Source organism: Mauremys mutica, chromosome 11 (assembly GCF_020497125.1).
Source record: "Mauremys mutica isolate MM-2020 ecotype Southern chromosome 11, ASM2049712v1, whole genome shotgun sequence".
In the NCBI taxonomy this organism is placed as follows: domain Eukaryota; kingdom Metazoa; phylum Chordata; order Testudines; family Geoemydidae; genus Mauremys; species Mauremys mutica.
Window position 1 is genome coordinate 63,996,764 of NC_059082.1, and position 25,924 is coordinate 64,022,687.

Below are 25,924 nucleotides of genomic sequence, written 5' to 3' on the forward strand. Positions count from 1 at the left end.
ACCAGGCTCCAACTTCCAGCCTGGCCGGGGGAAGAGGAGGGGCAGGGGGCTGGACCCGTGGCAAAGAGCGGATGGGCCAGGCCCGTCCACTTTCTAAAGTGGGAGGGCCATGGCCCTTTGGCCCCCCGGGTCAGTTTACTGTTGTGGGTTTTGGAAATTTCTTTAGGGCAACCAAATACACGTGTTCCCATCTCTCTAGATTAAGGCCAAAATGTTCCCACCCACATTTGAGGAATACATTTATTTATCCTAAGAATCACCTTTCCAGCCCACATTTTCATCCCCCTGCCAGACCCCTGGATGCAATATTTCATAACATTACAACTGTCACTCTGTACAAAAACCAAAACACGATTTTATTGTAAAAAGATATTCAGCAATGAAAGCAGACAGTGACTTCCATGTAATCCAGAACACGAATGTTTTTCCCCCCTCACGCACACGCACAATGTAGTATTTCCTGCATTTCCTTGAAACACTTATTTGGACACTGAAAATTGTTTTGGTCCATTCAATTTAAAACGTCTCTACATACACAATAAACAATATCGAGAAGCAATGCTCAGAACAAAGCCATAGAGGGGGTAGTAGGTGGCTTTTGCAGGTGGTTTAGCAAGCCTAAATCAAGCTCAGCGAATCCTCCCACGCAATGAGCCTTATTCCGGTTCTGACAGGGCAAAAAGAGATGTGGCAAACCACACCCTAAACAAAACCCAAACTCTGGGCCTTGTCAGTATGAGGGGCTATCGCTTCAGGGTTTCCGTGACATCACTATGTAGGGATAGGGGAACTTAGGTGAATACTTCTTTGACAATGTATCTGTTTATTCAACAAATGAACAGGGTTGCCTATGTGGAAAAGGAGTGATGTGACCAAAGACAGAGGTGCAATTTAAATCCGCCTCTTATCAGGCAAATGAATAAAGAGTTAATAAGAAGTGTCACATGCTTTTTTTGCTCCATCTGTCTCAAAACAAACAAATCCTGAGCCAAGAATTATATTTTGAGATGTGAATAAAATAAAGGCATGATTTGTCATTGTGACACATATAAGGTTATAAATTAGGATCAACTAATGGTTGTTTAAAGTCTCTATCAATAGCCTGACTGCAAATATTTTAACAACTGAATTGCAGCTTTAGATCCAGATCCTGCAAAATGCTCCGGGGCAAGCTGACCCATACTCCAGTGAACTGCAATGAGCTCAAGTTCCTCATGGGACAGCTTCCAGGTCTCTGCTATTAGCATGTTACAGTCAATACAACGTGTGTGCAGACAGTTAATATAAATTGGTATAATATTGCAAAACAAATAGCACAGAACAGGTGCATATATCCAGTACCAGTGGGAAACAGTAGGAAAAACTACTTTAAATGTGAAAATAGTCAAAATAAGGACACTGATCATATTTGGGGAAAGTGGCATATCTGAAAACTACAGAAAATTAAAAACTTACCCAACCACATATTTTAAAAAGAAGAATATTTTGTTATTAGGGTAGTGTTGTTTATGCTGATATAGCAAGCTTTGAAAATAAGTCTTATGGAAAAAACAGAACAGTCAAACTGCAAAATAGAAAGCAGAATCTTCTATTTGGATTACAATACAAAAAAAATCCTTTAAATACTTGCATAAACCTGCTTTTCTGCTTTCCACAGAAGTCACCCCTACTGATGCTTCTTGGCACTATGAGGTATTGCTATTCATAGAATATCAGGGTTGGAAGGGACCTGAGGAGGTCATCTAGTCCAACCCCCTGCTCAAAGCAGGACCAATCCCCAGATAGATTTTTTTGCCCCAGTTCCCCAAATGGCCCCCTCAGGGATTGAACTCACAACCCTGGGTTTAGCAGGCCAATGCTCAAACCACTGAGCTATCCTTCCCCCAAACCCCATCAAGCTTTGGTTTTCTTGAGTTAAGGTAACCTCTATCTATAGATAGCACACATGTAATACACAAACACCATAAATGCAGAGTGTAAAGTACATAAAATAGTTTCAGCTCTTTATCTCCATTATTCTGTTGTCAGTTAGCTGCTACTTTAGTAAATTCTTGTGGTGCACTAAATATCAGACCTGAAACTTTTTCTAAATATAGAAGGAGTTCTTAAAACCACTTGCAAATTGAACCACAAAAAGCAAAATCAGTTTAGAAAAATAAAGAAATAAAAGTCAGCTATGTATCTGTAGTACAATAGCCACTGCATTTCAATGTTACAAGTTGTAATGTTTTGGGGAAGAAAGTTACCCCTATTCCAAATATTTAGAGAGACTTTTTTAAAGAATTATAGTTGCAATATTTATTGTTTACATGGGTTAATACAACTTTACAATCACAGCTCATATTTAAACTCAACTTCTAATGTTGCTTTTTTACACAGACCTCATTCAACCAAATCACAGCAAACACATTTGAACCTTCAGTGGTGGAATCACGCTCTGCCTGACACAAGGAGCAGTGTTAGGCTGTAGTTTCTATCAGACCACTCTACCCCAATAATGAGAAGTACTTCAACCTTCAGAGACTCACACCTCAATTCCTGTGATCAGTGTCTGGAAATTCTACCCATATTTCATTTTGGAAACTTCTCTTTCATTTGAAATATCACCATACAAGTCTTATCCAGCTAGCACTCACTCAGTGAAACTCCTTAACGAAAGAAGTTACCTTCTTAATGAAAAGATGTGATCAGATTACACCAACAGCAAGTAAAAAGTTGTTTTTAAAAAATCAAAACAAAATATTTATGCAGATGGAATCCAAGCTTTATAAACTTAAAGGCCTCAGGTTTGTTTTTTTTGTTTTGTTTTTTAAGGATTTATTATTTGGCTCATGTAATTATATTATAGGAAAGACAACACTGATAAAGCCATGGCTCTATCAGCATTTCCATCAGAAAGCTATTTTCACAGATTTATAACTCAGCAGTAAAAAAAAAAAATATACATACATATATTTATAAAAAAAATCCTGCACAAAAACACTCTGTGCAGTGCTAAAGGTCTGACTGAACTCACAAACAGCAAGGAAACTGGGAGACCATGTTGAAAAGCCATCTGACGTGGTAGCCTGAGTGGGCTGGATTTGGTAAAGCAGCCTAAGGGAAAAGCCAAAAACTTAAGGCTATTTTTGGTTCTGTTTCTTTTAAAGGCAATTTTTAAAAACAAATTTAAAGTGAATTTTAGTGCACGTAAAAGGTATCAGATTGACTACACTAGAGACCAGAAGTCCTTTTTAGCCACAGAATAGGACCATCACAGACAGTCCCCTGCCAACCTGCTTCAATACTTTCCCAGAGGCATCATTTTAGGCGTAAGAAGGTAAGTTTGCCTGCGTGCAAGTTCAGACCTTGGTCTCTGTGACAAAGGTGTCAATCCACATAGGGAACTTTCTAATATTAACCAGACCCACACCATCAGCTATTTTGCATAAACCGTAGAGGGACAACATTTGGTCACTACCAACTTGACTAAGTGGCCTGTGAAGTGACAGACTATATATCCCCTTACCAGTCCTGAGTCCCCCCTAAGCAGATTCTTACTATTAAAACAACAGTGAGATAAATCTTGATCCATTCACAATGACAATGCACAGAGATCTTCATGAAGTTCAGAAAGAGCTTGAAAAGGTGCTGAACAATCTTGGACATCCATCTTCACTTATTTTTGATATTGCCTACAAACGCTTGTAGGTACCAAGGAGGGCTTGGCAGCTTGGACAATAGTGATCCACATCCTGGAGGGCATCAATACAGAAGGGGATGAAACAGCAACCAGCTATGCACCTGCGAAGATAAAACAGCATCCTTCGTTCTGCCTTCAATTCATGGCAAGTAACATTCTTCCCATGTACAGTAGTTGCCAAACTGAAAATGGGATCGCACAGCACTAGGAAGAGTAATGCAGAGTTTGGCACTGTACTTCACTCTGGTTTTTAAGCAGGGCTTGTGAACCCTGCAGGGGTTGCGTGAGAGTCACTGAAACCCTGAGGTGTCCCATTCACAGGAAGAGCAGCTAACCAAACCCAGCAGGTATGGAAAGACCATAAATCTACTGAAGCTGCTGACAGTTATGCCCAGGATTTTCTCCTCCCTCGTGTTAAAGGTCAAAGGGATTCTGAATGATTGTTCAGAGTGGGAGGGGTTTTTTTTACATACATTCAGTGAAAACTTATCTCTGCATTATTAGCTTGTTTAATAAAAACAAGACTGGGAGTTTCCGTCTCAGGAAGAGGGAGAGTAATGAAAGAGCCCCAGCAGGCATAGACTCCGCCTCTTTCTGAGATCAGCTTCCCAGCCATTCTTTGAGCTATGGAAATCACATGCGTGGAGAGAATCACAAATGAGAGCATTACATGTTATATCAACGTACCCCAGCAGGCAGAGGCTGCCGCATGACAGCCAGGTCAGTGCTCCTGCAGTGTGCGAGAGACGTGTCACTATCATCTTGTTGCAGGAGGGGCAGCACATCTGAACTGGGCGATCATAAAATGTTACTGGCTGCTGCACGTACACAGTCTGAACTGTAACTGAGCAAACAAAGAGAAAGGCACTGTTTACCCCCGGTGTTAAAAAAAAGAAAATTTTCATATCTAAACCAAAACATTGTGCATTAAAAATACACTCAGTGCTGAGGGCACTATAAATTACAAGATAAAAGGAAACCACACTACTGCAATCAACGGAACAGTATCTCATGATTTAGAAATAAACCTGGCTTCTAAGCAGTAGAAAGTCAGATGAGGCAGTTATAAGTGATATCTTGAAAACATGCGAGATTACATGGAACTATAGTTCCATGTAATGTACACAATGGGACAAAAGGAGAAATCTCTCTGCATCATGATTGCTACATGCCGATATGGCACCTTGATTAGGGCCCCACGGGGAAACTACAGATATAAAACACTGAACAGTTTTTCAGACTTACTTGGATTAGGAGCTGGAACAGGTTGTGAAGGATACGGAGGAGGATTCATACTCTTCATGTTTGGTCCATGCCCAGATTCCGGGGCAGGATAAGGAGGGTAAGTGTTTATTCCTGTTGTCTCTTCATATGTTGGGGGTGCTGATGGGATTGGGTAGCCACTGGGAGCTGGCAGATGGGATGCTGGAGCGGACATTGTGTCTAAAACAAAACTGGAAAACAGACAATGTACAAGCTGTTTAGGGAATAAAAGTTATAGTACAGGGTACATTCAGATAAGAAAGAAGGTGGTTGGCTGGCAGACAAACATTTTATTCAGAGTAATAAATCTGAGCAGGATTTTTTGTTAGTCTTATTTTTAAAGATTTAAAAATTGTTCTTTAAAGTGTTTTTTTTTTAAATACAGTGCCTCTCCTCATCCAAAAACACTATTTCCAGAACAATTTTAGTTTCTCAACCTTCCTTCTTCAATTGAAGATGCTGTAAGAGGCAGATCCAGCATTTTTACTAACATAGCAGGCTAGCAACCTCTCCCCTCCATCTCCTGTAATTTCTCTTATTTGGAGCTCAAATCCTCCAGGGTGCTATATGCCATCAATACCTGTTAATCAACCACCCAGGACATGCTTAGCACACTGGATTCAACTCAACCCCAGTGTTGAGTCATTAAAATCACGTTTAAAATATGATCCTTGACCTTTCAAGGGTTTTCAATTTTACCACACCTGCTGTTTGCCAAAACAGAGTTTTTTCACTCAACCTATCTCCATCTCTTGGGTTTCATACTGAAAACGATGAGGAAATTGTCATAAAAATAAACATCAGTGTGGCATTATTATGACATCAGTGTGGCATTATTTCCCAGTAAACACCAACCCCCCCCCCCCACACACACACACACACACACTTACTTTTCATGCTGGGGGAGGGGCACTCTATGGGGTGTAGAATGGGGGGGGCTCTATAATGGATACCATGGTGGGGAAGAGAGGACTCATGGGATGTAGCGCAGGATGGGGCTCTACAGGGGCGGTACCAGGTACTCCCAGGGGCCCTGCCAGCAGGACTCCAAGGCGGCTGTACCAGGCACCGCCACGGGCAGAGGCACCCTAGCTGGGACAGGCGCAGTCCCGGGCAGTTTTGAGACTCTCGAGGATGGGGCCATAGGAGACTGGGAGGGGATTGGGCGCGTTGCCGCGTGTGGAGAGGGGGCTGCTGTATTGGGAGGGAGGGGGAAGGCGGTTCCTGATCCCAGAAACAGTGCAGTGAAGTAGTGCCTGTGCAGTGTGGCTCTGCATGCTGGAAGATGGTGCTCATGAAGGGAATTGAGAGTCAGAAGCTGGTGAGCGCTGGGCGGGCAGAGCGGGGCAAGCCCCTGACCTCGCTGCCCGGCGGGAAATCGAGGGCTGAATAAAAACATCTGACGGGCCGTAAGCGGCCTGTAGTTTGCTCACCACTGACCTAGAGCTTACAGCAGCACAGCTGCACTGCCGCAGCGGTAAGGCCTCTTGTGTAGCCGCTTCATGCAGTCAGGAGAGAGCTCTCCTGCCAGCATAATTAAACCACCCTCAACAAGCAGCGGTAGCTATGTCGGTGAGCGATGCTCTCCCACCAATGTAGTGCTGTCCACACTGGCCCTTTTGTCGGTGAAACATGTATTGTCGGGAGGGGGGCAGAGGGAGGTTTCCTCCACATCCCTAATGTATTGTCGAGGGGGGTTTCCTCCACATCCCTAACCGATACACTGTTTCGCCAGTGAAAAGGCTTTGTCTACACTAGCACAAGTTTTAAAAAAGTCTTCCCTCTTCTCCTCCCAAAGATTTCTGAAGACTTGTCTATTAGATCAAACATCCCAGCTATGACAGCCTTCTAGTCAATACTTGTTCCAAGTTGCTGCACTGAGTGTCCACACTGAAGCACTGCAGGTAATTTAAGCGTAGCTATAGGCCAAGTTGCATAACACTTAATTTGATTTCAAGAAGGAAAGGATGATCACCCTCTCTGCTAATGTGTCATGAGAGACAGGGCTTTGTAGCATGTGTGTGTGGCCAAGGATTTTTCCATTGCCTGCCCAATATTTGTGTGGACAAAATATTTTCCATTCGGCTCTATCTATAATTTAAGAATTAAGAGCTATAATTTAAGAATTTTACACTTGTGTTTTGGAGGGGCAAGAAGTTTTATATGGACCATTTCAAAAGTTGACAATTTCTGGGCCTTCTGAATAAATTAAGGCCCCAATCCACAACAAGCTCCATGGAGACAGATCCCTGTGCCCACATGGAGCTCACTGCTAGACTGGGGCCTAAAACTATTTGAAAGCCCAATGGCCTCATACAACTGACTGCTGCTAAGAGACTTTCCTACCTCTGAAACTGGTGAGTCAGATAATCAGATGTTAACTGAAAAAAGTCGATAAAGTAGCTGACATTAATATAAACCATGATTAGATGCTACTTAGATCTCTGAGCTCATGGCAACAGTATCAACAGCACTGTTTCAATATTCCATTTTAGCTCAAACTAGATTGGGCTGTCACATGGATTACAGATACAGTCTACCAGTGCTCAGCACTACTTAGACATTGCATGCAAGTTCAAGGACATCAGTGACATGTAAAAGATCTTCTTTTAATTTTCCCCTTTTTTCTTAAAGGCCAACAAGGCCTAAAGCAACTACACATACTTTAAATGCTTCAAAATCCAGAAGTGGGAGCAGACACTTGATTGTGAGAAATGAGGTAAGTGGGAGTGCATAGGAAGGATAGGGGAGAGGTTTTAACTAACTGCTGTTCAAAAATCAAGCCAACTCAAACCATGTTAAAATCAGATCCTATATAACCTCGCTGAATTAGAACAACATTTTAAGAGCTATTTATACTTTGGGCGCAAGCTCATTATCTAAAAAGAGCATACAAAGAGTCTCTCAGGAGAGAAGAAAAATCAATACCAGTTTTGGATTGAACAAACCCTTAATTCACTTCGTGGGTTAAGTTAAACAGGAACAAGATCCCCTTATTCCAGAAGGAGTGTTCACGTATGGAGTTTCTCAGGAACAGCTCTTCCTTCATGTGTAAATGTGCGCCAGTGCCATTTAAGTGTTATGTTCTTATTCTGCTGAGTGTTGCCCATTACTGGGGCTTCAGATACATAAACAGAAGCTGTTCCTCCTGCTTGAGTCTTTCAGGGGCCTTGTCTATATTCAAAGTTGGATTAAAGTTTAAAAATGCTTAGGTTTAAAAGAACAATGTAGTAAATAACTGGTGAAAAACCCTGACTCTGCACTCAATTTGATTCAAACCTTGTAGAAACTGGGCTTCATTAAAAAAAAAAAAAAAAGTGTCCACACACTGGTGCAAACAATGTTGCAGTGGTTTTAACAGATTTAATTAAACAAAGACAAAAAGCCACACATCTTTAGTTAAACCAATGCATTTTTTAATGCTTGCCTACAGCAACAAATAAATTTCAAGGTGGTAAATATTTGTATGAATAAAGTTTGAAGGAACAGACTATAAAAAGAACAATCTCATAGCCTCAAGATAGGCATACATTTCTGGGGGTTTATTCATTAAGCTTGACTTAGATGAAAGCTGGACATTATGATTTTCTCTATAGTTGCTGTTCACCAGTTCACATGGCCTCATATCAGTAAAAGCATGCCCAGTTTCACATGGATGTGGTATAAAACGTGGTACAGCATGTCTTTAGTAGGTCAGGGAGGTGCAACTGAGAAATCTAGAAGCCCATACATTCCTCAGATGAAGTGATATAGGGATCGGGTTTGTAAGAAACAGATGCCTGAAGACTATCAGACATGTCCAGGACATGTACACAAGTGCTTTCACCATAGTTAAAAGGCCACATGGAGAAACTGAACAGTTACTAGTAAGAGTTGGAGTACATCAAGGCTCGGCACTAAGCCCATTTTTGTTCACATTGGTGCTCAACACCCTTATAGAAAACATCTTGATGTGTGCTTTTTGCCTATAATGTCGAGTTCATGAGGGAGAGAGCAAAAAGAAAGGGAAGAAGAATTAGAGATACAGGTGTATACTTGAAAAAAAAAAATGGATCAAGAACTAACAAATCAAAGAGAGTATATGGTCTGTAGATTCAATAATACCCAGCAGGAAGACAATGAGAGCAAGTCAGGGGGAGCGAGGGAGCAGCCATAACCAGAAAACACAGACGTTTAAGTACCTATGCTCCATAGTACACAATAATGGTGAACTCAATGACAAACTTATGAACAGAAGAGGAAAGGCATGGACTAAATGGAGAAAAGTGATAGAAGAATGTCTATTAAACTGAAAAGAAAGATTTATAAGACAGTAATTAGGCCTGCACTTCGGTATGACTCTGAATACTGGGCACTGAGCAAGAGACAGGATCAGATCTGGAGTACAGTGGAAATGTTAAGGCAGAACATTGGGGGAAGTGTGCAGGTGGTACCAATTACAGAAAAGCTGAGGGAATCCAGGGTTAGATGGTTTGGGCCAGTGATGAGCTGCCAAAATCTTAACAACGGGTTCCCTATAAAAAGTTCTGATTTAACAACGGGTTCCCTATAAAAAGTTCTGATTTAAGGGATGTGCGACAGCATGTATTTTTTGTACCAATAGGGTTACCATACGTCCATATTTTCCCAGGAGGTGATTAAGAACCGAAAAGCCTGACATGTCCAGGAAAATACAGATGTATTTTAACCCTACCTAAAGTTCTTTTTTAAAAAGATGGGGCTGAACTAGAAATGAGCTCTGTTTCACATGTGTGGGTGGTGATCAGGGACAGTCTCAATTTTTGGGTCTTTTTCTTATATAGGCTCCTATTACCCCTCACCCCCGTCCCGATTTTTCACACTTGCTGTCTGGTCACTCTAGGGTGTGCACATGTGTGGGTCCCAGCTGCCCCCTGCCCCCCCCCTCATTAAAGCAGGTGTGCAGGGTTACTGCCCTGGGAACTGCAGGGCACCAGTGGATGTGGGGCTGGCTGCAGATAGGGGCGTGCGGCAGGGCTAGCTGGAGGCAGGGAGTGACACAGGCTGGCTGTGGGCAGGTGATGCAGACAGGCGGGCTGCGGGCGGCTGTGGGCAGGGGGTGGCTGCAGGCAGGGGGTGGCTGTGGCAAGGGCTGCGGGGAAGGGGGGCGGCAGGCTGCGGGGAAGGGGGGCGGGGGAGGGGCACAGATACTCACACGGGGGGGCGGGGGGGCTGGGAGCAGCAGGAGGCAGCCGGGGACTCACCAGGCAGCAGCAGCAGGAGCCCCAGGGCCAGAGGTCCAAAGAGCAGGAGCAGCAACAGGGCCAGGAGGCAGCTCACATGGCTCTCGCAGCACAGCGCAGCGCCCCCCGGCGGCTGGGAGGAGGAATTACAGGCTTCCCAGGCAGAGCCCATCAAAGCTTCCCTCGCAGGGAAGCTAGTTAACAAGCGGTTCTAAAACCGCTTCTAAATTTAACAACGGGTTCGCGCGAACCGGTGCGAACTGGCTCCAGCTCACCCCTGGTTTGGGCATGTGAAAAGACAAAGAATAAATAGAAAACAGGCTGTTCCAACCCTTCTCTCAGTGTAAGACCTAAAACTAGATGGATGGATGTCATTCAAAAGGATCTGATCCGCTGCAGAGATTCTGAGGAACAGAACAGAATGGAGAAGAACTCAAAAGAGAGGACCCTATGTGGACTGAATTAATGCTAGAAGAACAAATTACACTAAGATTATGCATTAACATTAGTTGAAATCATGACAACCCGATATTAAAAATATACACCTATTTATATAAAATAAACTTATTTAAACTAAAAAGATTAATTTTTATGCCCGGACAGATGTCCCAATGTTTTACTTAGGTTTCCACTCATTCACCCAAAACATTTTACATTATATACCATAGCTTATCTTGGAACTCAACATGCTTTTACTGCTATTTACATACAACACATCACAGACATTCACCCACTTGTGGAGTGAATGGCAACAGTAAAAACATTTACCAAGTTTGGAAAGGAGAAGAAATTTTGGCCAGAAACACCACAGCAAGCCCCGATTTAGAAGTCCCAGGAGATCTTAAGCATCATTCAGAGCAGGCAGGACTTGAGTGTTTAGCAGCATTTTAATGGACTGAGAGTTGGGATATATGAAGTGAGCCATTCATTTAATTCAAAGAGAAATTAGCTTACCTGAAAGAAATAAACAGGCTCAGTGATGAATGGGTGGCAGAGGTAGAAATAGAACTGGGAGTCCTGTCTCCCAGTCCTCAAAAAAAGCTCTTTCCATACAATGATTCAGATAGCAAAGGTGGTAGTGAAAGGCAATAGACTATATAAATGGCAAAGGATAAAGGAGACAGTAGAAAGGTATCAGTTTAGCACAGTGCCCCACAGAGCTATTTTTAAGTTGTGTATGCAAATAATTAAGCTATATTAAATGATCCAAAACTAGAATATACAAAAAAGATTCTAACAGTAGAATACAGGCTAAATATAAGACTGGATCTACTTTCACACTGATGCAGACAGTTCCCTTCCACTTTAATACATTTTATACACATATGCCCTTAAATCAGTGGCACAAAATAATGGACAAACTGTAGCTCCTTTGTGCAGGCTATCACTTCTCCTCAGCTTCCAATCTATGGAACCACGGGTAGGAGACAAGGGCCAAAGGTTCTGGCCTCCGTCCCTCCATAGTCGTCTGCAGTCTCCCTCCCCCGACCACAGTGCCATTGACTCACTGCACCCAAGTATGCCATGTTACTTGGTGGAGATGAATCACCGAGTGCTCAGCGGAGAGTTAGTAGCAGCATAAAATCCACCTACCCCAACTTCTCTTGTTAATTGTATTTAAGGAATCATAACTTCTCACTGCTGCTCCAGCTCCCTAGCCCTGCCCATTGTCCCCCAGGCCTAGATCCCTCTATGTCTTTTGGAGAAGGAAACGATTATTTATGGGGAGGAGGCAACATCCCTTTAAGTCTTTCCACCCAGAGAGGCTCCCACTACAGATTTGTTTCTCTGCACAGCACAAAAGTCACTGAACTGAGGGGTAGGCAAGGCTGTTAAACCACAACACTGATGAGTAGCTCCACTCAAACTAAAACTGATGCTTATTCCGATTAGCTAGTACATTAAATATAAACAGCTGAATGCCAAGTGACAAATCCTACTCCAGGGAGTGACACACAAAGATACTCCTCTCCCATGACGAGTATGAAATGGAGGTTGTGAAACTTTCATAACCATACTCAAGCCTGGTGATGATACATCTGTGGGAGGGAGCAGTTTGAAACAATCCAAAACCAGACAAATCCTGAGTAGTTATTATTCTCCTTCCCGCTAAATAAGGTGGTACTTTCAGCTGAGTTTAGGTTGGAGGCTTGAGTTCATGCAAGCCCAGAATCTCCAAGCAAGTTCCCAGGATATAAACCCATGCAATCTGAAGCCAAGAACAGGGTTCAAATTCACATCCTAACCTGAAACTGCTGACTTTAACAAGCAAGAGCTTCTGCTGGCCACACCTCACAGAAATGTGAGACACCTGGTTACACAATCTAGTTGTCTAGCTATTGGAGACATTAAAACCTTTAGGGGAAAATGATCCGCAAAGAGCCATAACTTATTAACTAAGGATTTATTGCTGAAGTCCAGATTCTTGCAAAATTTCCATCAGACCCAGTTTATCAAGGATTTACAACAGATACAAAAAGTCCTCAGGATAAAACTTGACTTGGTAACTATGAGTTGGTGAAAGGCACCTGTGCACAGTGGAGTGAAACTCAGCAATGGTATGCTTAGATAAGCGCACACACACACACACAGTATTTTTCAGTCATGTCAGTTTAACAATTAAAAAGCCCTCTGAATCCTTATTAAAATGGAGACGTAGGCCTTGTCTACATAGTTTTTGCAACACCAACTACATGCATTTATCTGGATTAAGAAAAGGTGTGGGTTTTGGTTTTTTAAGTTGAACTAGTTCCAAGATGTAAAATCCTAGTGGAGACAAAGCAAAGGATATGGTCACTCAGGGAGAGAGGGAGGAGGAGATACACAACACGGATACAGTTTAAGTAGCACAGGAACCAAAAAGACAAGGCCTAACATGTCTGAAACAATGGCTCTGCTGTAATCTATGCTCACCCCTAAAATATAACATGGCCAGTTAATTCCAACATTAGCCTGTTGCCTTGTCTTCACTAAAAAGCCCAGTGGTAGACTAGTTTTTACCATGACCTGTTAACACACATGAAGACTACAAACTGCCTTATCCACACTTGGGCTTAGTCTAAACTTAAAAGTTAGTGCCACATGGCTACATGTACATCAGTCAAGGGTGTGGGTCACTTCCCTACACACACACACACACCCCAGACAAACACAGTTATGCCAACCTAACCCCCCAGTGTGGACACAGCTACGTTGACATAAGCATTCCATCAGTGTAGCTATCTTTCTTTAGGGAAGCAGTGTTCCTACACTGACAGAAAACCCCTTTCTTGGTGTAGGCTGTGCTTACGCTACAGGATTGTGCCCACATAGCCATGCCAGTATGGTCTCCATAGTGTACACACCGCTTAAAATTTTACTATGTATTAGTAACCATGTTAGCCAACACATGGTAGAGAAACTTTCCTTACGTGGATGTACACTGCAGTTTACTAGGGCTTTTTAATCATGTTTGGCTGAATTGACAGAGCCAGTCTCACTGGGAAAAGAAAAAAAATGCACCCTTTTTTATCTGTGAAGATAGGACTCAAATGTGTACTGTGGGGAGCCAACAGCAAAGAGGAAGAAAGGAATCAGGAAGTGCAGCAACGCATACAAATATTGATTGTAGTAGCTGAAAGAGACAGGATTAGTTTCAGGACTGGGAGGAACAGGTCAGAAGTGGAAAGGAAGAACTGAGTCACTGACTTAACCTTTAATCCATAATTATTGGTTGGGCTGGTTTCCCAATCTGTTTAAATATATACAGACTGAAACCAATTACATAGTATACGATGATTCGATAACACAATCCAAGAGCTGGAAAGAGGATAATAAATTCTTCATGAAGAACTGTTTATTTTTTTTAAGTTAATGAACAAATAAGTGGTTAAAGGATTTTTGTCAGATTACACCAATATTTATATTTTAAATGTCTTTTACATTTTAAAATATTAAAATTGAAGCAACCTTTAAAAAAAGTCTCCATTATTTATGGGTTAGGGGTTCTTTGTGTTTTTACTTAAAACAGCAACTAGTTACAGTATTTCATAGAGTTGGAAGGGACCTCAGGAGGTCATCTAGACCAACCCCAGCGCAAAGCAGGACCTAATCTCCTACTAAATCATCCCAGCCAGGGCTTTGTCAAGCCTGACCTTAAAAACCTTTAAGGATGGAGATTCCACCACTTCCCTAGGTAACCCATTCCAGTGCTTCACCACCCTCCTAATGAAAAAGTTTTTTCTAATGTCCAACCTAGACCTCCCCCCACTGCAACTTGAGACCATTACTCCTTCTTGTGTCATTTGGTACCACTGAGAACAGTCTAGATCCATCTTATTTGGAACTCCCTTTCAGGTAGTTGAAAGCAGCTATAAAATCCCCCACCCCCATTCTTCTCTTCTGCAGACTAAACAATTCCAGTTCCCTCAGCCTCTCCTCATAAGTCCTGTGCTCCAGCCCCCTAATCATTTTTGTTGCCTTCCGCAAGACTCTTTCCAATTTTTCCACATCCTTCTTGTAGCGTGGGGCCCAAAACTGGACACAGTCCTCCAAATGAGGCCTCACCAGTACTGAATAGAGAGGAATGATCACATCCCTCAATCTGCTGGCAATGCTTCTACTTATACAGCCCAAAATGCCGTTAGCCTTCTTGGCAACAAAGGCACACTGTTGACTCATATCTGGCTTCTCGTCCACTGTAACCCCTAGGTCTTTTTCTGCAGAACTGCTGTCTAGCCACTCAGTCCCTAGTGTGTAGCAGTGCATGGGACTGTTCCCTTCTAAGAACAGGACTCTACACATGTCCTTGTTGAACCTCATCAGATTTCTTTTGGCCCAATCCTCTAGTTTGTCTAGGTCCCTCTGTATCCTATCCTTACCCTCCAGTGTATCTATCACCCCTCCCAGTTTAGTGTCATCTGCAAACTTGCTGAGGGTGCAGTCCACACCATCCTCCAGATCGTTAATGAAGATACTGAACAAAACCAGCCCTCGGACTAACCCTTGGGGCACTCCGCTTGATACCAGCTGCCAACTAGACATGGAGCCATTGATCACTACCTATTGAACCTGACAATCTTATAGTCCATTCATGCAGCCCCATACTACTTTAACTTATCATGAGACAATTTGTTTATAGACTATTTCACTTCCTGCTCTTGTACTAACACAATGCTGCAATGTTTGGATGTAGATACTCCCCCTTGCTGGGTTTGCAAGCCAAACTAAAAATTGGTTTATGAAGTTTTTTTTTTTAAGTTGTCATGTATTTTTAGAAAAATACATAAAGCTTAATGTACTAATTATCAATCTTGAAGGGGCACTGTCATAATCACCAACTACTGCTATAATTACATTGGTAAGAGGAAAAATGCCAGCTTATTTTGTTGGAGTTATACCAGAGATGTACTGGACCATAGTGTGTAAAAGTTGATTTGACCAAAGATTACATTGCTATCAAAATATGGATGATTAAGAAAAAGGTAAAGACTGTATTTCTTAAATCATTGGTCTCTGTGTATAAGAATATTTAGCCTCTGTTTGAGAGTGGACATGCAACTTGCTTTGTGTCTGTGCATAACTGGAGTGAAGACTTTTACATAAGGCTAGGAGGATATTCTCCTATGATCATTAATTTTGTTGTTGCTCTCAGGTATAGCAACACAGATCAGAGACTTGCTTGCTGCTGATGGCAGGGTATAGAAACAGCAACCATCTCTCTTCATGAGAAGACTCATTTTCATACACAGTTTCCCGCTCTCCCGTAATAAGGTCCAATTCAACATTCTGATTAATTAAATAATTTAATAAAAATTTCTTTTCTATATGTCTTTGCTTGAAACTGACAGCTTTGTGGGGGTGTTGGGTTGGTTTTTTAAAAACACTTCTCAGAAAGCAGTCAGAGAATGGACTACACCTCCTTTACAGAAGTCTATGCATTCCACTTGTTAATCAAACATGCAGCTCAAGAGAAACTTAATACACACAGTCCAGTTTGTTAAGAGGAAAGCTTGTAAACAAGCCAGTTCAAAAAACAAGTGACAAAAGCAAAATGAGGCACGTGCTTAATGTGTCTTATATACGGTTTGGAAGAGACGACATATTATGGCATGCAGTGAACAGTAACAGGCACCTCACCCGTACCTAGGATAGGCTGGCAATAGTCTGCCTGATGTGTTCAGATCTATTTAAGATTCTCCCATTAATGCAAGAGCAGAAGGTCAGACTAGTTGATCATGATGGACCCTTCTAACCTTACAGTCTGTAAGTCTGTACATAGACAGACCCCTGCTTTTTCAGATTTTGTAAAATAAGTGTTCTTCCCCTAAGGAAAAAACTCTCCTCATTTGAAAATCCATTAGAGCCAGTGGGCCTCTGCTCCAGACCACTATACTTGATTCAATATGGGCCAGCCATCCTGAAATTCCCTCTCTGTATTTTAAGATTAAGCTGGTGCAATTTTAAAAATCAGGGAAAGAAGATACTACTGTTCATTAAGCCTCAAAAAAGTTCCTTTTATATATTTTAATATCCAGGCCCTCCTAGACTTTTGCTTAAATGTTTTATTTGTTGCATCAAAAAAGGCAAGCCACAGATTTGAACTCCCCAGGAATATGTCTCCCCAGGAATATGTCTGTGTTTATCACACAGAAACTCAAGTACACATAATGGTGTAAAAGAATTTGGCCCATGCAGATCATTGCACATTTGTTAACCAGGAAGGAAAGTTGTGGGAGGGATTGTTTTGTTTGTTTGTTTTGGGGGAGGGGGTGTTTCCTACTTGAGGAAAAACACACTGTGAGAACACTGGTGGAATCTTTAAACTACACACACCTGGCCAGGAAGTCCTAACCGGAAGGAAACAGAAGCCGTGGCCAGGTGAACTTTACTAGAAGGAAACAAAAGGCATTGTGAATGAGTTAGAAATAACTAATGTCGAATTTCCCCCACAGGAACCATAAGCAGTGAAGATAATATCTTAGTAAAATGGAGGTGGGGAAACACAAACTCCAAAATACAAAGCCCAAACAAACCCGAGATGGGGCATATGTACGTTTAATCACTATGGTCTGATTCACCTTACACCAACACTGGTGTAAGATTTACTTGAAGTCAATTGAGTTGCACTGGTATAAAAGTTTGGTGTGCTAGGAATATCCACCCTTTAGATTTAGTGGGTCCAGTTCTCCCATCACTTACATTAGTTAGGAATCACACATGCTGCACAAGTGGGATGGAGAGTAGCCTGATCTGGCCAGCTGAGAATTCCCCCAGGGAAGCTCTCTGGTGGGGGCAGAGTTGGCCCAGTCACCGCCCCCTCATTTATTCTCCGTATAGCCAGAGCTGATTGTACTAGCTGCATACAGTCAGAATGCTAAGTCATAAGATCCACTGCCAGCTAGCATAAGTTTAGTACCTCCCAGACGACCCTAACCTATACCAGGACAGTGTAAATTGGCCCTGATAATCCAGAAGCTGTGCTATCTATTAGCCAATTACATTAGTAAGGGAGTACACATGGAAACACAACAGTGCAGATTCTGGGCCAGTGCATGGATGCCAAAAGGAAATACAGTTTCACAACTGGACCTGACTTTTTCCAATATTTCACAAGAGGAAATACAAACAATATTCAGCATGACCTGATGTAATGTACACAACAGCAAAAAAACCACCATCAACTAATTACAAGCAAGGAGCTCTAAGCGAAACAGATACTAATACTTCACTTGACACTGGAATTAGTTTTTGATCTATACATTTTCCTGAGCAAGAATCAAGCTTCTTCATATTAAAAGTCCAGTTCCAAAATAGAAAGCAGACTAAGGCTTTGTTATATGCTCTGTGAAAGCTAAGGCAAGTGACTTCCCTGAGCAACACTTCCACGAGCAACTTTCTTAAAGAGCAACATGATTTGGGAAAACTAAGGAAGTCTGGGAAGCATTAATGTTCTGTATCAGACAACAACAGTAAGTGTCACATGCTGCACCACAATCAGAAAAAGAAGCTTTTGATTTTAAAATGATCTACTAGTATTCTGTCACCAGTTCAGACATCTTCATCCCTGAGTTACTTTGCACTTAGGTTTTTTTACCAGTGGATCTCAAAATACTTCATCATTAAATCTCACAGCATTCACATATAGTAAATAAGTGATAGAGAGAGATCTTTCATCCACCATTGGCATGTAGTGCAGCAATTTCACAGTGTATGTCAACATTATCTTTGCTTTTGTCTACAATTTTAATCTTAATCCAATTGAAACAGAAGGGGAGAAATGTAATTACCCAAATTGGAATTCAGCCAACACAAATGATAAAAACACCCTTTGAATAGCTACCATGGCATCTTTATATGTAAAAAGGTCCTTGCTACTTGCTATTATTGTGTCATGTGAAAAAGGGTCCTTACCGGAGTTCAGTGCCTGCTAGCACAACACTGGGACAGTGGGAGGATTTGTCACCTTCTGTGCTACCACTACCACTTCCATAGGTGGTATGATCTTTGGAGGTCTCTGAGACAATTTGCTGATTCAGCACAACCCTGCTTGGCTCATAAGATCTGACAGTATCCTAGTAAATGGCTCTTGAAGTTGGACTGAGTATGCAGAATGAAAGTGTTAAATTGGGAACAACGATTTTGTGGAAGTTGTTTGGTTGTTTTAAATAAACCATTGCTTTCTTCAAGCTTCTGAGGCAGGATTCAGGAGGAATTTAAAGTATTGCTTTAGTATTTTCCTTATGTCTACATACCCATCTCTCAAGCCAGATCTCCTCAATAAGTTAAAGATGTCTAAACATATTTTGGCACAGTGTAGAAAGAGTTGAGCAAATAAAAAGTATTTCATGCTTAAAAGTTTGGCTTATGTTAGAGAAGCTCTCAAGTAAAGCAAATTATGCCAATGGCTTGTCATGCAAATTTATCAGGCAATTATGGAACTCCACTCACTTCCAAGGATAAGAAATTCTCTAAAACATTCCTAATTACTTGCTCTTGTGGGAGAGTTCAGCAGAATAGGAATGTTTAAGAGAAATTCTACATCTGTCATAAGTTGCTCCCTTAACTTGGTTATATTAACTTGGTTATACAGGATAATGTACCAAGCTGCAGCAGTGAAAGAATGATAGCATGCCCAAAAATACATCACTCAGGATGGCACCAGTAGTCAGTTTACTTCTTTCAATCAACTGAGAGAGAAAGGCTTATTAAGGAAAGTGGTTTTGTATTTGCTCCAGGTAGGAATTTACAGTAGCATCTTTCCTTAGAAATGCCACATGTGCCATCCTCAGGACACCAGTAGATAAAACTCCAGGTACAGCTGGTGTTACAGTATCTACAGTGTAAGAACAGAATACAGTATTGGTTTCTGGTATTCCCCATCATCATGCTAGACAGAGATGATGGTTCCTACTCCACAGAGCTCACAATCTAAAGATTAATAGAAAAAGACTAACAATGAAAAATGACAAACAAAGGGGCCAAGGTGATTGGACATATCTCCATACTACTATGTTTTTGATAATGGAATGTGTGTTTTATAGATTTTCCCCAGTTGCCTACAAGAATTGAGTTGATTAAATAACAGCATGGTTGCAGGGAATCATGGCAGAAATGAGTCTGCATTCATATCCCGCCTGAAGGGAAGGTAGTTAACTTCCAGACCAGTACATGTAAGTACCGAGCCTGGTCAACATTTAAAAACTTAAGTCAACATAAGTAGTGTGCTCAGGGCTGTAAAAAAATCCACACCTGAGTGCTGCAACTACACCAGCCTAACCGAAGCATAGATGCCAACAGGTCAACAGAAGAATGCTTCCTTCAACCTAACTACCATTGCTCTGAAAGGCGGCGTTCCTACAGTGATGGAAAACCCCTTCTATTGCTGTAGTCTGCATCCACTCTACAGGGGCATAGCTATGGCACTGCAGCACCTGTAGACATGGCCTCAGAGTCTGTACAAACCCTGGCCTACAGTTCTCTTCACCATAGAAGCAAAGTTTCCCTGATGACTAAAATGAAAAGCTGCACATTTAACTGTACCTTTACCAGCTGTCCCCAATCACTGCTATTTTTACAACACAGTGGCATTAGTATTCTTGAGCCTGTAAGCATAATGCTCTAGGATTCCCAATTACTATTAAATAAAGGGGGATGTATTTCTTTTCATGCTCTCAACTATTTGCAAGTACTGCAACCTTTCATTAATGGGTTTTTTTTTAATAAAGTTAACTTTATTAACAGCAACACTAGTGTCTTCCTGGACAAGAGAATAAAGCAGATAATCTGCCATAATTGCTTTTAAAGATATCAAATTTTTAAACAGTTATATTCATACAGAATTAATCCAATAGGACCAAAAATAACTTCTGTTAAGACCACTGGAAGAAAGCATTTACTTGTACTTTTACTGTGTGAAATTCAGCTTCTGAAATAGAAGTGAATTTAAGTTTGCTTTGAGATTGTGCCAGAAGAGATTGTTCTTATATACAAAATGAAAAAAATGTTAAGAAAAAATCTAATGAAAATAATTTCTACCCTTTAAAGATTCCAAAATACTAACTGGTCAAGAACATCCTCCCAACATGGGTAGTTGCTGGTTGCCCACACACATTCTCCTGTTGCTTTAACTGAACATCATATTCCTCACTTCTTGTGCCTAAGCTGCTTGGGGTTGCTGGCTCTTGTTATAATAGCTTCCACGTTTCATCTAGTCATGCTGGTGTGTTCTAGTAACGGGTGATAGTTTTCTTGTATGTATATGGTAGTTCTATAAAGCACTTTGTGGTATTTACTGACAGTACATGCTATCTTTCACAGGCCTCACTTTTTTTCCAGCTTTTCAAGGCTATTTTGTTTTTGAAGTACAGATGATTTAAGCTCTTTTGTTTTTGTCACTTCCCTCTGGTAACAGATAGTATCCAACATCACTCCTTATGTTATCAACTTTTTCCAGTCAATGCACAAGTTCTCATAACAGACCTATAAAAACCATCAGCACTGCATAGTGTATAATCTTCAAATACATACAACATATTGTTACAGAGAAAAAGCCAAAGCTGTCACCAGTGGTGTACAATAGCATCTTGCTAATGTGTCTTCTTTTAGATGACAAAGTAAAACTGAGTAATCTGTTACTGCATATATTTTCCATGAACCTGTACCTCAGAACCAAGGCAGACACTGCTTTGAGGGGCAAAGAAATAAATCTGTACATTTGGTGGTAGAGTTGCCATCTTTTAGGTACAAAAAGCAGGGACATTCAGGATGATCCTGAGCCCTTAAAACTAGGCAGCTTGCAGTGTGTACTGAGCACCCTTACAGATTTCCTGGGACAGCTACCTCAAAAGGAGATGATCCTGGGAAAGCCTGGATAGGGGCAACCCTCCTTGGTGAGCAAGAACCCAGAAGAGAATGACTTAGGAAAAATGAGGAATTTTTCTCCTAAACCAACTTGTCCAATACAAACTGCTATCTCAAATGTGGTTGTCCTAGAAAAAAAAATGACTGTCCTTCTCTCATGCATAATAGCCTGATATGATCTGCCATGCTAGCAAAATATACCAAAACTGCTATTCTGTCTCTTCTCCACTAATGAGCCCATGCTGTTGTTTGGAAAGTGCATTGGCTAATTATGTGTGTGATCTATCCACACAGCACAGCGTGAGACACAACTGCTCCAAGGAAACGGAGACAAGAAGTCATTATTTTGACCCTATAGCAAGATTGCACTGGTACGCCACTGCACCCAGAATTTGTAAGTGCAGGTCAGAAAGTAATTAAATATATCATTTGTCCATACCAACTTTTTGGTTGCCTGGACAATAAGATTTTTTCCTAGTTTACCATTTTCCTATCTTTTCATAGCAATTTTTAAAATTAAAGTAGTGCATATTCCTCAAAAGTTTATTGGAGAATAAAGGCTCTATCATATATGGTTCCAAGAGTCTTCCAGAAGCTGATATGGGTTCCTAGGAAAGAAGTTTTTACAACTGACATAATAGGAATTATAGTCTGGCTTCCATTTTTCTTCAATAAAACTTCACAAGCAAAAAATATTTTAAATAAATGATTAATGCCCACCCTTGAATTTTTTAAAGAATTTTGTAACTGTTTCTTAAAACTGACTGTTATAGGCTGACGAGATTTAACATTATATGTTGGAGAGACAGTGTCATTTTAAAATAAAAATATGGTACTAGGTCTTATGAAAAAGCACAGGTTTTGAGAAAATAGCTGAACATTTAATAAATAATTTATATCTTATCTGGAGAATTTGTGGTCCTAGCTGCAGATCATTTGAGAATTTTTTGTAAACTACTATATTTTAATATCCAGCTAGACCACGTCCAAAACCTAGCTGGAGACAGATCTAGATGGCACTCTATCCGCAAAGAGGCCATAACACTTTGGGATTTGCCAGGAAGATAAAGAAGTTTAATATAATTGGCTAAGCGCTGAAGCTATTACTTTTGTCTACACATGGACACTCAGGAAAGTTAAGCAAAAATTAACTGAAGATGTGAATTTAAAAATGCTTTAGTTAAACTGTATTAAACTCCTGTGTAGATACTCTCATTCAGAAAAGTGATCTCAGTTCACTCCCTAATGAAAGTGAGTTAAGGCCACTACACTTGTGAATGAAATGTTCCACCCAGGGGTTTGACGTGCTTTTGGTTCAGTTTTCCTGCATTACCCTAGGCAGATATGCCCTTTCACTTTTGATCATTTGTCACAGAGTGTTCCACTACCATCAGTTTTAGGGACTGTTTACCCAAGGAAGTTAATTCAGCATAGAATAGGGTGTGAATTTCAAATTGAATCATTAATCCCAGTTAATTCCCTAGGAATAGTTAATCCAAAGTAATTTTCAGTATATACAAACCCACAGAAGAGCTCATGTCAAAATGTCACTTGCCAGTATTAAATGTTTCTAACTAAACATTAAAAAGTTTTAAACAGATGCAGTAACTAAGTATTAAAATACTTCCCAAAAATACAGGCTTACAGCTCCAGAGCTTACAAATATAAAGATGAGGAAGAACAACTGAGTAACTCTGCAAAATTAACAGGAGTACTTGTGGCACCTTAGAGACTAACATTTATTTCAGCATAAGCTTTCATGGGCATCTGAAGAAGTGAGCTGTAGCCCACGAAAGTTTATGCTGAAATAAATTTGGTAGTCTTTAAGGTGCCACAAGTACTCCTGTTCTTTTTGCGAATACAGACTAACACGGCTGCTACTCTGAAATCTGCAAAATTACAAAATCTATAGAAAATACATGCTTTGCAACTACAGAAGCTACATGGGGCAAAGTGGGTTAGTAAGCAGCCTGACACTTTGGTTTCACTTCAGAGAAACTTGGGGGAAAAAAAATCACAAATTCCCAGCAGCTCTATCCCAGCCTATGCCCCGGGAAGTCACACAATGGAAACACCATCCGAGCAGCCCACTTTACTCGAGCAGGGATGCAGGCAGCAGGGAAAGGGCTGAAGGGCTGCGTTAGATACACTTGTACAGCCCGACTCTTCCTCGTGTGCCCCTCTGTTGCCTCACAGCGTGTGGAGTCGCTGGTGGGAGGAACTGGGCCTTCACCGTCCAAGCCGATCGCTCTAGAGATTGAAACCACCCCACTGAGGCAGCACAGAAAGCGGCTGGAGACGTGGCGAGGGAGCCCTGGGCCGCCTGTCAGAGCGGGCCCCGCTCGGGAGGGGCCGCCACCGACTGGCCGGGGAGCCCGGGGCCGCAGCGCGGGGGAGGCGGGGGGCTGCCTGGCCGGTTTCCCGCAGTCCCACGTGGCTCAGGTTGCGCGCTGTGTCCGGCGGTCTCTGCCAGGGGCACCGTGCTGGGGCGGGCAGCGAGCGCTAACGGCGGGCGGCGTCGGGCGCCCCGGGACCCTCGTGGGACGCAGAGAGAGGGCGGGAGGCTGCGCCCAGCTCTGCCCCGGCTCGGAGCGTCCCTGCAGCGGGGCTCGCTACGGGCGATCTCCGAGCGGGCCCCAAGCTGCCCCCTCAGCACAGGGAAGGGATGGCGGGAGCGGGGGCAGCTTGCGCCGGACCCCGCGCAACCCGAGCCCGGGACAGCCGGGCAGCCCGAGCCGCGGGCAGCCCCGGGGGCCGCTCCCTCCGCCCCCCATGGAGGGCCCCCCCGAGGCAGCGCAGGACCCCGAGCAGCCGGTCCCGCAGGACTTGGGCCCCCCTCCCCGCAGCGCCGCCCTCACCTCCTGCGCGGGGCCTGGGGGCCGCCTGCTGCCCGGGCTGAGCTGGACCCGCTGCGCTCCCGGCCCGAGTTTGCGGCTTCCCTGCGCCTGGCCTGGCGGAGACAAAGCTACACCCTCCCGGGCCGCTCCTCGCCCCCGCCCCTTCTTCGCGGCCCGGCGCTCGCCGCCCCCGCCTCGCAGCTGGGGCGGGGAGTTAATGAGCGGCCCCGCCCCAGCGAGTGACCCTCCCCTGCCGTGGCCTGAGCCCTCTGGCACCGCGTCCGGGGGTCGCGCCCCCCTTCCTGCCGGGAACGAGCTCTCCAGCTCAGGGCTCAATGGGCCCCGCCCCATCTCCCCCGGCAGCCACACGTCGGCTCTGGGCTCGCCGAGGAGCCAGCCCAGAGCCCGTCCAGCTGACCCGAGCCGCTCAGTCTTAAGCTCAAGACTTTGATCAACTATAATACATCTGTATCTGTCGATAGCTGTTCTGTACAGACCACAAGAGCAGCCTCCAGTCTGCTGTCCCATCGCCTGGCAAGTTACGTGTGTGAGAGCCGGTGCCTTCGAGTTAGCAACCAGAAACAACGACACGGGAGTATAGAGAAGAAAAGGGTTTAAAAATATTAAGCTCCAGGAGAGTAAAAATTCAGGTTTCTGAAACACAAGTTGTGACGGAACATACCATTCTAAACAAAGGAATTTGTCAGGAGAAAATTTGTCCAACTCAAGGCTATCAAGAGGACCTTGCAGTTGGAGTTCCTTGCAAATCAGCTTTTTCCTAGGCTTAGAAAGTCAAAACAAGAAGATCTACAAATTACTGTATCAGCAGAACCAGCTATTAAGTTTTATATGCAAAATACAAAGATAATTTGAACAAGAGGAAAATTCCTTCTCCAATTTCTGTAATGTCTTACTTTTTAACAGGCATGGTTATTCAGCAGTAAACAATTCCCATCATCAGGCAAATGTAGGTAATTACGGAGTATCATTCCTGTAAAGGTTCCCATTGCTCTGTGCCGAAGAGGAACATTCTGATGCCTGAATGAAACAACCTGGCACTATTTTCTGCCTTCTTTCCATGTCCCCTTCTGTGAGGCACATAAAGATGAAAGTGAGCCAACAAAGGGAGATTTCCTACTCTGGAAAAGCCACAGGCAAGGAGATAAAATTCCACAGTCAAATAAAAAAGTTTAATTTCTAGCATAATGGATGTGACTAGAGAGAAATAGGGTGGTAGATAGTTACAGTGTTTCTGTATGAGAAACTGTCTACAACAAGACACCCGTTAAATAAAGTTATCAGATAAACCTCTAAAAAGCAAACTGATTTGTAAACAACCAAGTAACGAAATTAAATGTTTGCAGCCTCTCTACAGTTACATCAGTTCATTTCATTGTCCAATTCTGTAGCTCAATACGTAGTTTAATTCCTCTTTTTTCTTTGTCTTCTGCAATGACCGTATATTCCAGGAAATAGTGAGAGTCACAGGATATTGAGACAATCTATGACATGACAATCTTCAGAAGTTTGAGCCAGGATACATATGCTGGGGGTTGGGCTTCAGCCCCGCTCCTGCTGAAGCCCCAAACCCTGGCAAGTGC

At 42.5% G+C, this 25,924-nt stretch overlaps 1 protein-coding gene across 3 annotated transcripts; it reads right to left on the bottom strand.

The window, feature by feature from the left end:
- Nucleotides 1–2,271: 2,271 nt before the first annotated feature.
- LITAF (lipopolysaccharide induced TNF factor) lies at nucleotides 2,272–25,266 on the bottom strand. 3 transcript variants are annotated; one of them, XM_044980663.1, is made up of 4 exons: nucleotides 25,238–25,266; nucleotides 4,928–5,136; nucleotides 4,370–4,526; nucleotides 2,272–3,783 (listed from the first exon to the last, which is right to left on the bottom strand). In XM_044980663.1, the coding sequence occupies exons 1-4, from the start codon at nucleotides 25,249–25,251 to the stop codon at nucleotides 3,675–3,677; spliced, it is 489 nt and encodes a 162-aa protein (XP_044836598.1). In that variant the 5' UTR covers nucleotides 25,252–25,266; the 3' UTR covers nucleotides 2,272–3,674. The 3 variants fall into 3 exon arrangements, with proteins under 3 accessions (XP_044836598.1, XP_044836600.1, XP_044836601.1); XM_044980665.1 differs by lacking the exon at nucleotides 25,238–25,266 and adding an exon at nucleotides 24,345–24,500; XM_044980666.1 differs by lacking the exon at nucleotides 25,238–25,266 and adding an exon at nucleotides 5,650–5,749.
- Nucleotides 25,267–25,924: the final 658 nt, after the last annotated feature.

What these genes read in the sequence shown, in the direction of transcription:
- LITAF (XM_044980663.1), bottom strand. An exon ending in TGTTCCAGCTCCTAATCCAA is followed by an intron (nt 4,527 to 4,927) that starts GTAAGTCTGAAA and finishes TTGTTTGCTCAG; the next exon opens with TTACAGTTCAGACTGTGTAC. An exon ending in GGCAGCCTCTGCCTGCTGGG is followed by an intron (nt 3,784 to 4,369) that starts GTACGTTGATAT and finishes TTATCTTCGCAG; the next exon opens with GTGCATAGCTGGTTGCTGTT.